Raw genomic sequence first — 18,039 nt, forward strand, 5'->3', positions numbered from 1 at the left:
CATAACACGCATGCGCACCAGTTAGTTTGTTGTCAGCTAATAATAGCAAACTGGCAAAGTTTAGCTACTGATATTAGCTAGCATTGAATGTATAGTCGTCCCTTGGCACACAATATTGCGACTTCACTGTATTGCACTGTATGTTTTTTTCAAAATACATTAATTCAATCCCAGCCATTTTAGATGATTATGATTTTTAGCTATGTAAACATGGAACCTACCAAAAGAAATATGACTAATCTTTCATCAGAAAATATTTTTTTCCATTCTTCAGTAATTAGGAGTAGAACATAGGTAAGTTAAAGGAAAGGTTTTTGTATAAGATAAATTTCAAGCATCACTTTCACTTTGATACAAACTTTTGTGACAGCTCCAATATCTAAACAACTGCACCACAACATAAACAATACAAGAACGGTTGTTTAAAACCACAATAACACTATATAAATGAACTATTTACATTTTTCACATTTGAAACACAGTTTACTGTGTGTGTGCACGAGTTAAAAGTTTCCCAACAATACGTAACCTTCTGCAGCTACACTCCTCCATGCTCTTCAGCACAGCGTAAGTGATGAACTCGGAGATCAGGAACATAAAGAAAGGTAGGAAAGAAGAAGAAAGAAGAAGGTACGAGGCAGTACATTAAAGAGTATTGAATGAGGCTAAACTGCTCAAGGGAGTACAGGAGTGGTGGGAAGAAGAATTGAGTACAATTTCAAAGACTGGAGTGGTCTTAAGCCACCAAGAGAAGATCAGGAGAGCTGGAAAGACTATTGGGAAAAACTTTTAAATGTAGAAAATTCAAGGGTAGTAGTTGTGGATGAAGTCCAGACCCATGGTGTATCAGCAACAGAAAGGTACAAGTCGCACTAAAGAAAATGAACAGTAAGACAGGACCAGACAGAATATCCTTGGATATGCCTGAGTGGGAATCAGGGGTTGACAAGCTGAGGGATTTTATGCAGAAAATATCTGGAAAAAATATGAGAGGAATGAAGAAATGGTGCTATCATGCCTATCAACGAAGAGAATGGTGAAAGCCAAGCCGGTGCAAACTACAGTGCAACACAGAATCACTTTTTCACACAGGGCCATGTAGGTTTGGATTTTTAAGATTTTCTCTTAATAATAAAAAATAAAGCTCAAATCATAAAATCTCTTGACAGTCCAAATACGTCTAGACTGAACTGTCTGTATTTTAATTCTAGTCTGTCTGTGTCACTGAGTGGGATTCTCTTGCTATTTAGGATGACACCTGCCAACTCCAGCTGAGCCTGAAGTCCACTTCTGGCCATTACTTGATTTATTCAGTCTTAGTAGTGCACTGAAAGCTATCAAAAATACAGTCCTCACAACGGTTATGCGAGTTTCAATCGAGGGGAGTGAACAAAATGTGGGCAAGATTGTAGAGTTTTCATTTTTTTATTATCGACTGCCTGTAAAATGACCAAAAAGGCACACAGTTTCAACAGAAGGCCCACCACTAACATGCATTAAATACAGCTAAGAAACACACTTGTCTCAGTGCTACCACCATTGAAGGCAATTATCCCAAAATTTAACATTCATGTAAGATATTAAAAATAGACATACAGTACCTATCGTCATACAACACTTAAGTTTCATTAAAAGTGTTGTCCGGTTTTCATTTGTTTTAATTCAATAATGTCCATATATAATGGAGACAAATACATATATAGTGCTTTATTCTACAAAGTGACAAATAGGGGTTTTCTTAATGACAATCAAAACTCTTTGGTGAACTTCTTTATACTCTTTTACACATATTCTACATAAAACCTCCAACAACATTTGGGGGCTTGACAGCCTTAGTTCTTACTAGGGTTGGGCGATATGGACCATAGCATATATCACTATATTTTTAGTCTATATAGTGTTATGACAATATAAAATAATCTAAAATTTTAATTCGGGAAAATTAAAAAGGAGATTCAGCTGACGTTTATCGCCAATTCAACTTGTTTCAGTTGGGAGGGGATTGTTCAGTGTTTATAATGATTTTGTCCTCATGACAGCCTTTCATTCACGGTCATCAACTTCAACTTGCTTACGTACATCACTTATACCGTAATTTTTCTTATCATTGATAGAATCTATACTGGTATAGAATATCGCCCAACCCTAGCTCGTACATAGAGTATTTTGACATACCCAAGTACAAAAGAGTTGAACAAATAAAATGTCAGAAACTCCTCTACTCCTCAATCATGCGGGGTGCAACAAGGCTCCATTTTAGGTCCCTTTACTGACTTTCCTGTGTGTTCATTTGGGGATATTGTGCTTAACAGCTTTAGTTCGTACATACTTGTACAACCCCTGTTGCCGTGTGGAACATTTAAATGAATTCAAATGACAGTGAACTGAGATTTGTTTCACTCCAGTCATGTAAAGCAGATACAGTGCATCCAGAAAGTTTTCAAAGCATTTCATTTTTTCACTTTTTTTTTTCCTTCAAAAAGGCAAAAATGTTTCTGTACTCTCCCCAGTCTGATGCCTGGAAACAATCCCGACCAGTGGAGGTTCTAGCGATGGGTCACATAGGCAATTGCCCAGGGCTGGATGTAAGGGGTAAAGAAAAAATAATGTAAAAAATTGTACCATGTATTTGTGGTCAGGGTCATTTCCTCCATATGTGTGGCAAATGGGATACTCGCGTCCCCATTCTGCTCAGACGTGATCATGTGGGGGTGAGTTGACCGCTGGGCCTACCCCAAGGAGGATCAGTGTAAACAGGATGCGCCTAAGCTCAATTTTTAGCATTCAGCAAAGTACATGTTTAATACGTTTGCAAAAACCATGGGTTATTATGTGTTAATGGAAATAAAATTGGAATAAGGCTGTGACATAAAATGGAGTGCTTCGAGTACTGTCTGGATACACCATAAAAACAGGTGACTGATCTGCCATTGAGGCTTTATCTTCATCAAAATAAACACAAATGTTAAAACCTTGTTTAACACTGGTCCCACAGGCACGACAATGAAAAAAAAACACAATAAAACATGTTTTGGTGCCGCCTTGTTTTCTCACAATTATAGTCTATAACTCATTCATTGTACTCTAGTTAGATGAGGTATATAAAGGTCAATGCCAGTAAACATTTGTCACAAAATATGAACAGATTTTTGCCAATTTTAAGTAGGCCACTGCTTGGTTTCATTTTCGAAGAAATCTCAAAGCAAATCAGAGTAGGCAATTTCTGGATAAACAGTGTGTGAATGCTGAAGGGCTGCAAGTCAACTGAAATGCTGTGCAGACAATATGGAATTACAGACAAAGTGGGGAATTTTAATATTGTTAGCATGAATGGTTTGAAAAATTAGAAAAAAACAATAATTTTCAGATGTCTAAATAGATGTCCGAATGAGCTGAATGGTTTGGTGTTGTAATCGTTTGAGAAATGTGGAAGAAGTAATACTTCTCAAACTCAAAGGGGATTTGTGGATTTTGCATCCTGGATGAGCAGAGTAGATTGAAAGATAAATAAGTTAATTTTGGTGCATAATAACATGAAATATATATCTTCAGCATTCACACAATAATGTAAAACTACACGGCTGCTCCCAAAGATTTTGTGCAAATGCAGCCAAAAATTATGAATCTCTATTTTTCAAGGCATATCATCGGAGTGTTCATTTCGGTCAAATGTATTCGGTATTTACATATTTTTCCCTGACTAGAGTTCCCTTGGAGGCAGATCTCATGCACTGTTCTTTAGAACAGATCAGGAACGTAATGAAAATCAGAACACTGACTAACTCACGTCGAGAGAACCAATAAATATAAAGGATTTTTTAAACATACGGCACTTTGTTGAAAATTTGTGCAAAATTTAAATGTGCTAAGAAGTCTAACCCTTTGGGTCGCAAATGCCATGTCAAAAAAAGCGCTCAACCACATATGATGACGCCGAATTAAGTGCTCACTGTTTAGTACTAGGATGAAAACTGTGTTGTCAACATAAAGGGGCCGACTTAAAAAAGGTGTTACAATGTATTCCTTACTTTCCAATTTGATAAGGTGTGGGTTGTTCTTTCAGTGATGACAGTTACAGTATAATCACTTTCATAGAAATAGAATTAAAATTAAAAAACAATTGTTTTAATTATTTCTAGACTTTCAAAAACATTTTTTTAGAAGCAGTAGCCTTGTACTAAAAGAAATCTGAGATTTTGAAATCTCTCTCTTTTGTGTGTATTCTAAAAGGTATAAAAACATAAAGAGACAGCTCATTACTGCATGTATTGGGACACATCTAAGCTGCCTACAAAGACGGCTATTTAAAACACCAACAAGGAGTTATGGTTTTATATACACGCTGTACCCATGTAGTGACATGGTACATTCACTCATGATAATTCTTACAGTACTTTGCCGTATTTTGGTCCTTTTTTAGGCATTATCGGAACTTCCTTCCGAGGAAGGAAATGCCTACACATCGTGACATCTACAAAATGTATCCTTACCTTTTTGGTAGTGGTCTGAGGCACTTGTGAGCAAGGCGGCGAGTAGATGGCCAATGTGGTATAGTGAATTGTCTACTATGTGTCGGTAACATAGTTTGATTGACGTAACAATGTAAATAATAACATCACTGTAGCTTGGTTAACATGCATGTCATATTATATGTTAATTAAGCATTGATGGTTGTTTTTTCAGAAGGCTTTATAGTAATGAGCTGTCTCTTTTTATCTATCTTTAGAACACACAGAAAAGATTAAGACGTCTGTGTTCATGTCTCACATAAGGAGCGTGGATGATGGACAAAGTGTCCTTTAACTGCTCGGAAAACATAACAACCAAGGCTTTTAAACACTGTCCCGAAAAAAGGCAATTATGCTCGTTTTCGCTGCATCTGCAAGATCAATGTAGATGACCTTGTAAGTAAAAAAATTGAGTGCTACTGTAAAATGCCTCTGTGTGTTTGTTTGTTTGTTTTCCACATACACGCAGTTAAGTGCTTAAGGTTTGAATTGTTTTCCGTTTTTCTAAAATTGGTTTTATTGAGCTTTCAGCCGACATTCTCTGTTGCCGTGGATGTATCGTACGTGTTCATCGATCCAAGCACTGTATAGCAGTTACTACAATAAGCAACCCAGCTACACCCTGTACTGTACTGTGATGTACTGCAGTGACTGTACTGACATCTGGTGGTTTTAAAAGGTTAAATGGTCAATACACATGCAGCACAGTTCTGTGAAATTACAGCAAAAAAAGTGAATTTCATAAAAAAAAATAACAACCAAAATGTTTCAATGCTTTGTCCAAAATGGATAATCTCAATTTGTAGTAATGTTGTGAAAATGCCAAATATGTTACCTTATAATTTCAAATTTACAAGTAAACGTAATTTTACATTGAATCCCCAGACTGAAATGAAGTGCTGTTCTGGGTGACTTCAACATAACAAGTGGTGTACGTATTGTATTGTTTTGTTTTGTCAGTTGTTTACAGCCGGTACATGCGCTTTTGTGTTTGGGTACTTCTGTGTTGAGGCAGTGCAATCAGTGGTCAGTGCTCCTTCAACCTGTGAAGTAGAGAAAAACATTAACATCACACTGATAAAGTGTGTCATCTAGTTTTACAGTCGGGAGAACTTTGAGAGAACGTACAATAAAAATCACTATAAGGGAGCAATTATACTGACATGAAATATGCTGAGTAAAGATCATGCTTTTTTATGTACAAATATTTATTTAGCCGACGTGACAATATTGCTGCACAAAGAGTTCATCTTCCAGTTATTGCAAGACAACAAAAGATTCCCTCAGTTGCAAATATTCTTTTCCGAATAATTCAAGTTGTTTGTTGAATTATTCCTGTAACGCATGTGAAGTAAGTACATTCAGGGATGAACTACCTCACCAAAGTTACAGTTACAGGTACAGTTAATTTTCAAACAAAATGATTAGCTTTCATGGAAACAGCTGAAATATGTTTTATTAAAATAGCAAAAACTGCTGGCAGGTAATTCTCCGAAAAAAATCTCATTTTAAAAAATGACTGTAAATTCGGATGCATAAGTCGCTACTTTAACGTTGAAACCAGCGGTGCAGCTAATTTATAATCTATCTAATACTAATTGTTGAAATATTGTTCCGCTTTTATGACTCGCTGCATGTGAAAAGCTACTTACACCATCAAATGGTTGTCTAAGATTGACTCTGACTCCTTGTAAGTCATGCTGTCAGCTTGTATTTTCACCATAAATACTTGAATCTAAATGTGGATCTGATAGGAAACCTGCTGAGTGAAGTGACAAACCAAAGATGGAGTAGGCTATAACTCACTCTACAGAAGAGATTGGTCGGGATTTCGCTGAGGATAACTCCTTCATCACAAGCCTTAGCAAAAGCTGCAAAGTAGCCAGAAGAAAAATATGAGGTTATTTCACTTTAAACGTGTAGATGACTAAACAAGACAATGTAAATAAACAGCCTGACTCATCTCAGTGGATGAGAGGATAATTCCTCTCATCAATGCTGTCTTCACACAGTTAGCAACATGCCACACCAGAGAATATAAACCACTGGACTGTGATAATAATGGCTTGGATTTACAGTGGTGTGAAAAAGTGTTTGCCACCTTGCTTTCTTTTTTTTTTTTGCATATTTGTCACACTCGAATGTTTCAGATCATCAAGCATATTTAAATATTGGCCACTGACAATACAACTGAACACTGCAGTTTTTTAATTAAACTTTTTTATTATTAAGAAGGAAATACCAAAACCTACAAAGCTCTGTATAGAAAAAGTGACTGCCCACCATTAAAACATAACTGTGGTTTATCACACCCAAGTTCAATTTCTTTAGCCACACACCAGGCCTCTGCCATACCTGTTCTCGATCAAAAAAAAATCACTTAAATAGGATCTGTCTGACAAAGTGAAGTCAACCAAAAGATCCTTAAAATCCAGTCATCATGCCGAGGTCTAAAGAAATTCAGGAACAAATGAGAAAGAAAGTACCGTAATTGAGATCTATTGGTCTGGAAAAGGTGATAAAACCATTTCTAAAGCTTTGGGACTTCAGCCAACCACAGTGAGAGAGTGGCATTATCAGCAAATGTCAAAAACATAGAAAAGTGATGAACCTTCCCAGGGGTGAGCGACCAAACAAAATGACCCCAAGAGCACAGCGACGACTCCTCCAAGATGTCATAAAAGACCAAACAACGACATCCAAAGAATTGCAGTCGTCACTTGCCTTAGTTAAATTCTGTGTTCATAACTCCACCATAAGAAAGACGCTGGGCAAAAGTGGCCTGCATGGCAGAGTTCCAAGATGAAAAAGACTCATCTCAATGTTGATGATCCCCAAGACCTTTGGGAAAACACTCTGTGTTCTGAGGATACAAAACCTGAAAAGTAACGCCACCCACATTTTAGAAAAAGAGCCTCACACCAACAGTAAAATATGGTGGTGGCAGTATGATACTCTGGGGCTGCTTTGCTGCTTCAGGACCTGGAAAACCTGCTGTGATAAATGGAACTATGAATTGTGCTGTCTACAAAAAAATCCTCAAGGAGGATGTCCAGCCATCTGTTTGCGACCTCAATCTGAAACAAACTTAGGTTTTACAGCAGGACGATGATCCAAAACACACCATCAAGTGCACCTCTGAATGGCTGAAGAAAAACAAAATGGTCAGGATTGACCTTAAAAAGGCGGTCGATGCTGGAAAACCCTCCAATGTGGCTGAATGACAACAATTCTGAAAAGATGAGTGGACCTCCACAGCACTGTAAAAAGGCTAATTACAAGTTATCGCAACCCCTTGACTGCAGCTGACTGCGAACGGTGGACCTAAGGCAATCACTTTGACTTTTTTCCTACCTTAAGCAGGTTAATTATCCATTATATACATATAGTATACACAGCCATAATAAAAAAATAACATTAATGAAAGCAATGTGAAGACTTCACCTACAAAACTACTAATATTAATGTCTATATAGTTAAATAACCTACCAGTAAAGCAAGAAAGTCAGCAGTCATAAGCATGTAGAACACCTGATCCCAACCGCCTGCAGATAACACCCCAGCCAGCAGGGGTCCCATTGCTGCACCTGGAGACAAATCCACAAACAATCAATAATTGTGATGAAGGCAACATTATCATATTCAAACCAATGTTTGAATTATTTATCCTTTTCTACTTTTGTGGTTCTATGTTAAACAGTAAATGTTTACTACTAAAGTAACGTCAGAGTGTCCCGTTGAGCAGGGGTCACACATGCATTTCACACTTCTGTTTGATGAATTTCAAAAGATTTAAACTTTTCAAAGTTTACAAGCTGTGTAATGTTTTGCAGAATGTTTTCACTCCTGGAAGAGAAGGCAATATGGTTCTTTTGATGGTAAAGGCTGCCAACCCCCAACTTCATGTTTTGTGGTTTTTCTGTCACCCTCATTTACGTAAAAATTTGCAAAGCAACTAGCCATATTTATTTTAAAAGGATTCAAACCAACTTAATGATACTGACCAACAGACCCCGTCCCATCAATAATGGCAGTGACCGTTGACAATGCTCTGGCATTGCCTTTGAGACTCTTGTGGGTTCCCTAATAGAGAAAGGAGAGAGAGAGAGAGAGAGAGAGGGTTGTTTAACAAGCACATTATTGATTTTTTTTCCCTCTAAATAATAAAATCATTTCAGTCTTTTGTATAAACAATAGTTTTGATTGTGAACACTGAACTCGTAGCTTAACAATGAATTCAGCTTGCTCAGCTCCGGAGCTGAGCTCATGAGCTCCCACTGGTGGCCTGGGAGCATGTTAGCCATTAGCCAATGAACTGCTCTGCTGGGAATAAATGCATTATTGTATATTGGGGATATTATTGTATATTTTGGGATATCATTTGGATATTTCTTAGCTACCTTATGAGTGTTAAGTTGCTGTGTGATGATTTTATCCTTATACTGTAATCTACGATGACACCATGAGTCAGACTTATATTGAGTAATGACCTCCTGCGATGTAATAATTACATTAAACATTAATAATAAAATGTCATATTAGCATTATGACCACATACAACAACAATCTATTTTTCCTAAAACATCTAGATCAACCCCAACCCACTATAGTCAATATTGACTCCTCCAACAAGAAAACGTACAAAAAGTTCATGAGCATTATTATTAACCCGGAATGTACTATAATCAATACTGAATTAGAAACTCACCAAATCCGCAGACACAGCAGTCGTGATGAGTGCATAAGGGCCATTAACAAGACCTCCACATACTAAAAGCACTCCTGTAAAACACAAATTGCATATAACTATGAATGTTATGTCTTAGGTAAGTAATACGTTGTTTATCGTGGTTAAGTGGTTCCAGACCCAACCGGGACAAGTCAGTTCCGCCAAGTAGGATTCCTTATTTATTAATGGAATATTATTGTCGTTAGAGCAGAGAAAAACCTGTTTACAACCTTCTCTGCATGTTTTATTTTTTTTTTTTTACATGTCTTGTAGACATGAAATAACACCTCAAAACTCACTGTTGGACTCATATTACCCAATAAACATAAGAATAAATAAGTTATTTAAGACATAAATAATGTTAAAGCTCATTGCCGTTGCTATGGATGTGTTCCCGAGAGGAGCAGAGTGAGCACTGGACAGGAAGTGACATCGGGTGTTCACAGTTGCGTTTCATCTTGCTGTGGGTTACGGTCACAACCGTAGCCTGTAGTTCCAGCGATGTAGTGATTTTGTGCCTCACTGAACATTACAGCAACATTACTGACACCACAGGACTAGTGTAGAATAAATACTACTTCACACCTTTGAATGCGTCTTTCGAATGCCTTGTATTTGCATCTTAGTTTATTCATGCCAGACAATGCTTACTTTATGCCACATAGGAACTTATGGTAATAAATGTCATACTTGGACATGTATGGTGCTATCACAACAAAAAAAAAAGTTCTTGCTCTTACCAATGGTTGGTCCATGACCAAGCTCGCTGATCATCGAGAAGCCATATAGCTGTGATAGAAAAAAAAACACGACAGACAAAGTGAAATCCAATTTTAACATTTGAAATATTATTACTTGACTGGATTTTGAACATTAGAAAAGTCATCCATTTTAATTTCTGACAGTCTGACAATATAATTCAAAACCCTAACCCATTATCCACCCCCACACTAGGCAATCTAGATTGGAGCCAGTGGCAGAGAAAGAAAACGTACTGTAGGAGCAGCAAGCAGCAACATGACTGCACAGGTGGTGGCTCTCTTCCCGAGTTTATCAGAGATTACTCCGGCAAATATTCCTCCTGCACAAGACACAAGATGCTCAGGCACACACAGATATCACGAAAATGAACACAGTCACATTACATTGCTACATTTGAATTTTAAAACAGTGATGACCAGTGAGGAGAACTGCTTGTATTGATGATTCCGGCTATACATAATTATGTCCGTACAAATATACAGTCCTGATCAAAATTTTAAGATCAGCTAATGAACAACATATTTCACTTTAATGCTTGCTTGCCATAAATTGTTTACAAAATGTTTTTCGTCTCTCCCTCATTTCTTCTTTTTGCATTTTGAAGCTCTACTTCGAGATACAGTATGAGACAGGCATCTGACCATTTCTGAGCCTGTTGACATCATAATATGCTAATTAGATGAGTGAATTTACTCTCATCACAAACTTTGGGTCATTATGATTATTTTTCCTCATTTACAGTGTGCCTTTATATGCTACCATTTTCAAGCTACAATCTTTTAAATAATGGTATAAAAACTGAAACATTTCTAAAGGGTTAAGCATTTGATCAGGAGTGTATATGTCAAAACATATGCATATCTTGTAGGTCTTAACACATAGAAGAGACAAGACTGGAAATCACACACACTAGACACTATTTCCCTTCCCTTCAGATTAAGACAAAACATACCAATGATGCCTCCCACGTCAAACAGGGTGGAAAGATCTCCAGCCTTCTTGGCATCCAGGTGAGCTGGCAAACACAAAAAGTTAAAATCCAATATACTGTAGGCTCCAAATGGGAAAATCAGTACTGTGTTTTAGTAGGAATTCACCTGCTTTAGTGATGTAGAGAGGTAGCCAGAAGAGGAAGGTATAGCTGACCAGCTTTGCAAAAAGTAGACAAAGAGAAAACTCAATGACACCCTGCAGAGAAAGACAACAAATTAGTCAAATGAAATCAACATAGTTGTTGAATTTGAATGTGTACAAAATTACTTTCTTCCAAATTAGTATTTTCATGCTCAGTATCAATGCAGTTCAATAAATATGCACAAGTTCACTTGGTGAGGTGACCAACGATAATAGATCCAACAGTACCATGCAACACATCAGGATGGGTCTGTATGTATGCATGCATAACTGACTGGTATACGTAGGGCTCCCATGAAGCTGATGGCAGACGGCTCAGACTCACTCCTCACCACCACTACTGGCTGCACGAGCACACGTGAGCCTTCCTTTGGCAACAAAAGTTCTGTGCCACAACTCTGAAGGAGAGAATGAAAATACATAGACACAGGCGGGGAAAACCGCAAATGAAATGAAGAACAGATACCCTGAATGTCCTCAATAAGGTGAAGGATTTACACCAGGTGGAGAAATGTGGAAGTAGTAAAAATTCTCAAGATCTAATTGCATTTGATCTTCAGAATGTTAGAGTAGAGCAGTGGTCACCAAACTAAGGCCCGGGGGCCGGACACGGCCCACTTCCACATTTGCCCCGGCCCCCTGAACAATAAAGCATGGTCATTTTTCTGTCATAGAACTGGAAATGGTAACCTATTGTGACGTGACTACAACCACACTTTGCCCCAGTCATAGAACATAAACAAACATACGACCCTGACCCTGGCCCCCTTCAGAGGAAAGAAAAGTCATGTGGCCCTCACTGGAAAAAGTTTGGGGACCCCTGGAGTAGAGTGTTAGAGAAAAAGGTGGAATTTGTGGAACAAAATGTTTTGAAATATGAAAAATAGCCTGGATGTCCTGCATGAGCTGAATGTTTTTATGGTGTGTCAGTTAAGACATTTTGTGAAATTTTGAGAAAGACAAAATTTCTCATTTTCAAAGGGAATTTTGTCAAGGAAAATGTGGTATTCTTTGGAATGTGTCAATCGCATTGTAAAAAAAATGATAAACTTTATAAAAGCCTTCCTTTGAACTTGTCTATCGTGGAGATTGTAATAAATAAAACATGATAACATGGAACATACCTGGGCTTTTTTATCCTTATAATGGAGAAACATCTCGGTGTGTGCTTTTATTCCTTTCCAAGTCTTAGTTGGCACCTGCTCAGACAGATGCAAATAACCTTAAACTTCAAATATAATTCCAACTCAACAAATAACATTCATAATCAAATCGTAGGTACACAAAATGAGCGTATTTTCCAGAGTATATTTTCTAACAGAATCATATTTCCCATAAGAAACAATATAAATCCAATTCATTTGTTCCAGAAAGTCAAAAATGTTAACACCAAACATGATTTATAGTATTACAATTATAGCTTGCAAGTTTACTTGCAGAAAACTATTCAAAATGTATATAATTGTATATGAACGATGAATAAACAAAAATCGAGCCAAATAACGTTGCAAGTACAAGCATTATAATAAAGAACGGACGTTTTTTTACATTAAGAACACAGTTGGACTCATACAGTGTACAAACAACATGACAAGTGCACTAAAAAACATTTTAACTGAGCCTCAAATGTGTGTTTTCTAAAAAAGTAAAACAAAGAGTCTACCAACACTCTTTCCTGGAGAGCAACTGTCACTGTCCAAACTTTTCAGGTCATTTGGATCTGGGAAGAAAAAAAAAAGGGGGGGGGGGGATTAAAGCCATTCAAAGAAACAACACAGCATGATGTACTCATAGTCTGATTTTCTGCAAGGAGCGTTGACATTACAGAGGCATACCCATTTCTCACACTTTGCATTATGTGTCGACTCGAAACTATTACAGTGCAGCCTAGCCTGTGGTTGTCATAGCGACCAAAGCCAGCGCTTCTGTCATTCAAATCTCCTGTTTGGGAACACTGGCCTTCCCAGTATAATATGTACACAAAACAAAGACAAGTGGATAAGATGAAAGCTTTGTATTTGTTCATCTCAAATCAATTTCAGTCCTTTATGGCTGGTAATAGCGTACAGATAGTTTGGAAAAAAACAAGCTGCCATGTATGATTGCTCAAATTGATAAAAATATCACCTAAAATTAAGTTTCACTTTTCAGAACCAGTCCCTTGTCCAATCTTTACAGTATGTTGAAGAATTCCAGCAAAGAAGGCGGCTGTACTTACGCTCAATAAGAAAAAGGAAACAGATAACACCCATGGCTGCAATGATGAGGCCTGGGATGATGAAGGACAAGCCCCAGTTGGAGGAAACCCAATAACCAGCGATCAAAGATCCCAAGATGTTTCCCACTGAGGTGTGAGAGTTCCAAATCCCCATGACGAGTCCACGCCTGATTGAGACAGCAGCAAACTAAATAGCAGAATAAAGTTGCTAATGACGAATATACAACAAATTAATTAAAATTGAAAAGAATCCTTTAACTTCATCATTTATCAAACTGAAAAGTAATTGGACCTTACCTTCCCTTTCCAAGCCAGTTGCCAATGCAGGTTACAACACTGGGCCAGCCAGTGGTTTGGACTAACCCATTAGCCACCTGAAACAATCATTAAAGCAGATGGTAAATAGATGAATGAACCAAGCTGTTGTCTGATACCAGACCATACCTGGCCTGATACCAGACAAACCATGTGATAACCTATAAGTATCTCACCTGTACAAAGATATAGAAGCCCAGACTGTGGATGTTGTAGATGTAGCCCAGTCCAAACAGGCAGGTGAAAAGGCCACTAGCCAGCATACCCACTGTCAAGTACAGTCGAATCGGCAGGCGTTCGCCAATGATACCGCTGCAAAGGTGATCAGTGAAAAACACAAAAAAATGGAGATGATAGAGGAGAATTTATGCCAAAGTAAATGTTTTTCAGTCTTACCTTATGTGTGGTTATTTTGTGTCCGAATACAACTTTTCAACAAAGCACTTTGGCTCTCTTTAAAAAGCATGAGGGCTATGTGCCAAAACCTTCTCTATATAAAAATATAGAATGTTTATGTTGCAGTCCTGGTCAGACAGTATTTTACTTTCCACTGTGTTCCTGTTATTGATATTCATTACAAATGCAAATATTTTACGTTTCAGAGTAATAATATTTCAGTATCGATCTGCACATGGAGGAGTGCATGTGATGCAGTTGTCAGGTGGAAGGCGATCGATCTAGCTGCTTTTACTCAAATCTGCCAATGGATTTTGGCAGCATGGAGCAGGGTCGGGAGGTCCACTGTTACCATGTGTTTCGGGGGTTAAACTGCTGCGTTCTGGAGAGGAGAGCACAAGCTCGAAGGCTGATTTGCCTTGGGGAAGGGTTGGCGGCAGGAGTGACAACAAAAGATGGAGAGACCGGAGGCATGTGTAGCGAGGGAATTGTGTAGCTGTTTGGCTCCAACACTTGGCTTTACTGGTTTTAGTTCCCGGCAGGAGGGCAAGGACAGCGATGAATGACGATGAGTGGTAGGCTACTGTTTAACCAGCCGTTTTACAAGCACTGTTTGGCACTTTGGAAAAAAGCATTCTGTGTACCAAATATCCCACGTTAAACGTGGACATCTGCGGTTCATAGATTGGTGTGGCCTCTATACTGTACATATAAATCTTTTTTTCTCTTTAAATTTAATAGGTGCAGCTTTATAGTCCAAAAATTGTGTTTCTCTCCTTTGTCAGACCCAAGTATGTCCTTTTATGCATGCTTCCAGAAAGAAATGTTGGACCCCTTAATGAACACACATTTTCCCCCTACTATAAATATCCACTATCGTAAGAATAAAATGGATCTCACCTGAGATACATCCCCACTGCATAAGCACAAAGGAAGGAGTAATCCATGGCTCCCAACAGCTGTTTGTAATTGTTTTTATCTGGGGGTAAAAATAATGAGGTTCACTCAAACATGACACAAGATCAGATTGTAGCATTCTTATAAAGTGTACCTATCAGACTGAAAGTAAATACAAACTACTATACAATTACAAACATACATGTATGTGTTTGCACCCTTTAAATGAAATTCGGTTCAAGCAAATACTAACCAAAAGGCTTCCAACTACAGTCCATGTTGGTGTGAAGAGCCTGTAGAAAGAACTTCTGTCCGTCACTCTTGTCGCTGCTGGAGACAATCGTGGGTCCTTCAATGACTTGTGAACAGTTTCTGTGGAGCTCGCTCTGTGAAGGTTCACAATACAGCACTCAGTCAACCAGACAATACCAGAGGCCATTGTCATAGAGTGCAGAGAATGGCTCGAAAATGTCATACCCACAATTCTCAAGAATTAACACTAAAAGCAATAGTTAAAGCAAAAAAAAAAGGGAAAATAACCAAAAATGATATTTAGAGCTTCTAGTCAATGTAAAACTTCCGTGCCGACTACTTTGAATCCCACACCTCCATGTATGTTTTTATGTTCCACGGATAACGTACTCCCAATAGCCGTTAAGATGTCGCACTTGGTGGTCCTCATCTGTTTATCAATCATCTTACATTATCATACATCAGTGATGTGTAACTGTACATTTCAGTGTGTGAATCGTCTTTAGGGATTATGTTGCAGGTGAACAATGGCAGGTGGGGTCGGGGGGGGGGCAATGGCGTGTCACAACTAGACATTTTTACGGCCATTCAATTACTTGCAGATTCAACAATTGCTGGTTAGTCTGGATCGGAACTCCTCTCTTGTGTGACCCTGTCTAGCCTACGTATTACAGTGGTCTAATGTAATGTAAACAAAAGGTAGCAGTTTTGCTAATCAAGTGACAAGCATCAGCGAATATGGATGACAGACTGACGCCATTTTGCAATCAACCCACATTATGTTTAAGAGGAAATTTCACAATGCTAACATTTTACACGTTTAGTATATGAGGTATTGCAAGTGTAAAGGTTACTATAGGGGTGTTCGTTCATGTGTACGGGGCTCTAATAACAATGAATTTCACTTATTTTACCTTGACTATACTGATTGGTTTCCTGGAAAGGTGGAAGCTGGTGTAAAGCAAGAAGGTGAGGCTGAAGGTCAGAGCTTTGTACCTAAAGAACAGACACACATGGATGGGTATTTTCTGTTGAAGGTGGCTGTGTGATTTCTCATCAGTTTTAACCTCTATAACAAGACTATAATGAGATCTAAAAAATATAGCAATGATAGAGTACAAAGAACGTTTCATTAAAATTGTTTTTGTCGTAATCATGTGATTTTCTGACAGCAAAAGTGTTTGTGACAAACACAACAGCCAGAATCTGACTCACCATTGGTCCCTGTTGAAAGACACCAGCAGACGGATACCTGGAGGAACAGGTGCCATAACGGTACTCAAGAATGTGAGTGAGTATCAGAGGGAAGCCGGCGTGAGCTCAAGATGACATAACGGTGTGGCGTTGGCATGTCGCCATCTAAGAAAGATCAGCAAGAGGGCTCGACATGGCTCGTAGAAGTAGGACTGGAGTCAGGCATCTGAAGGAATGACAGGAAAAATAATTAGTAGTAGTTCGGAAGTGTCGGAGATGTGACGGGATGAGAATATGACCACATATTAGGCAGAGTTCAAAGTTTGAGAAAAAGGTTGCGACTTATAAACCAGAAATTACGGTACATGCATTTCGAAGTGTTTGGTACATGGAAAACGTTAAATTGTAAAACTATAACTTTTGCGTTGACATTTTTGGCTTTCTAGAAGTTACATAATTATTGTTATTGACGTTAGTGACTTCTGTGTTCATTTAGATATGTTGACTTGCACTAAAAGTCGGCTTCCAACGCTGTCTTAAGAAGGGGACTTATATGTCGAGCGAGAACCTCCTGTATGTATACAAATAGTTATGATCAGCATCTGCTGCAAAACTGCCAAGGCAAAATTAACCTAACATGAAGCAAAACTTTGTTTCCTCTTTGATGTCATTGTGTTCTAACCAACATTACTGAAAATATTATTTTTGTTTGTGGATGTAAACACGCCTTGTCTTCTAAGAGGATATGAGTGCATGTGAATGTAACTGCAGGACGTATTTGCACAATGTATTCACGTCGACATGAATCCCGTTGGTGCAGTTTTCCATATGTTTCCATATGTATATTTAATATCATATCCAGGGATTTGTGTGTTTCACAACCTCAGGGTAACAAAAGTAACCAAGGTCACAAAGCATACAAGTTGAACACATTACATTTCAATGTGTCGACAAAGCTCAAATGTATCACGCGAATGCTTTGCAAGAGTTGGACGTACATTCAGTTTAAATTTATTTATATTAATTATATTTCTAATATTATATTCTATTACCATTTCCCTGAGATGCTGGTTTCATCCATGCTAAAGGCGCCGCTGCTTGCTGCTCGGTTACGGCTGCTAGCTACAACACGTCGAGGCTGTTTCGAGTGCTCGTATCATCGAACATCAGTTTGTGACAGATCTGGAGAATGAATATTACATACCTGGAGAGTAAATATCTGTTACAAAGCACACTACCAAAGCGTCTTGTCTGTTTTGGGTCTTCAGCCCAGCGACGTATCCTCTACTTCCCTGTTGAGCGTTTGCTACTGTCACTACCAAGTCGCACGACTAACTGAAGCCGCTGTGTCCGTGAACGCACCTTTTGTCTCGTGACGTCACTAGCGGCAACTGATCTGTGATCAAATGTTTAATCTTTGCCCTGCAACCTGAATTTGTATTGTTTGGCGATACTGCCAATTTGGTATCCGTACGATACCAAGTAAACACAGGCCCAGCAAACTATTGTCGATACTGATGACAATTTGTTTTCAAGATCCTTGAATGACTTTGCCTTTAATTTGTTAAACATTATTATAATCAGAATAAAACACAAAACAAAGATTTTTACAAGGAAGAATAGATTCTTTTCAC

General features: G+C 38.2%; 1 protein-coding gene across 1 annotated transcript; it reads right to left on the reverse strand.

Moving 5' to 3' along the window:
- Positions 1-1,412: 1,412 nt before the first annotated feature.
- On the reverse strand, positions 1,413-17,866 carry slc37a1 (solute carrier family 37 member 1). Its single transcript, XM_058082741.2, has 20 exons — positions 17,610-17,866; positions 16,427-16,631; positions 16,126-16,207; positions 15,213-15,345; positions 14,963-15,041; positions 13,843-13,978; positions 13,649-13,725; positions 13,352-13,518; positions 12,801-12,853; positions 12,258-12,332; positions 11,409-11,531; positions 11,097-11,187; positions 10,952-11,014; positions 10,233-10,318; positions 9,978-10,026; positions 9,217-9,290; positions 8,513-8,591; positions 7,998-8,095; positions 6,315-6,379; positions 1,413-5,551 (listed from the first exon to the last, which is right to left on the reverse strand). Exons 2-20 carry the CDS (start codon positions 16,480-16,482, stop codon positions 5,536-5,538), a joined length of 1,602 nt encoding a protein of 533 aa, XP_057938724.2. The 5' UTR covers positions 16,483-16,631; positions 17,610-17,866; the 3' UTR covers positions 1,413-5,535.
- Between the last annotated feature and the right edge of the window lie 173 nt (positions 17,867-18,039).

The sequence above is a fragment of the Doryrhamphus excisus genome, linkage group LG12 (genome assembly GCF_037039965.1).
Source record: "Doryrhamphus excisus strain RoL-2023G ecotype Guam linkage group LG12, RoL_Dexc_Guam_v1.1, whole genome shotgun sequence".
NCBI lineage: Eukaryota > Metazoa > Chordata > Actinopteri > Syngnathiformes > Syngnathidae > Doryrhamphus > Doryrhamphus excisus.

Bases quoted from the DNA above. Each gene is read 5' to 3' on its own strand.
- slc37a1 (XM_058082741.2), bottom strand. From the start codon at position 16,482: ATGGCACCTGTTCCTCCAGGTATCCGTCTGCTGGTGTCTTTCAACAGG. The intron at 15,346-16,125 runs GTAAAATAAGTG...GAACCTTCACAG, and splicing joins AACCAATCAGTATAGTCAAG to AGCGAGCTCCACAGAAACTG. The intron at 11,188-11,408 runs GTCAGTTATGCA...CTTTCTCTGCAG, and splicing joins TGGGAGCCCTACGTATACCA to GGTGTCATTGAGTTTTCTCT.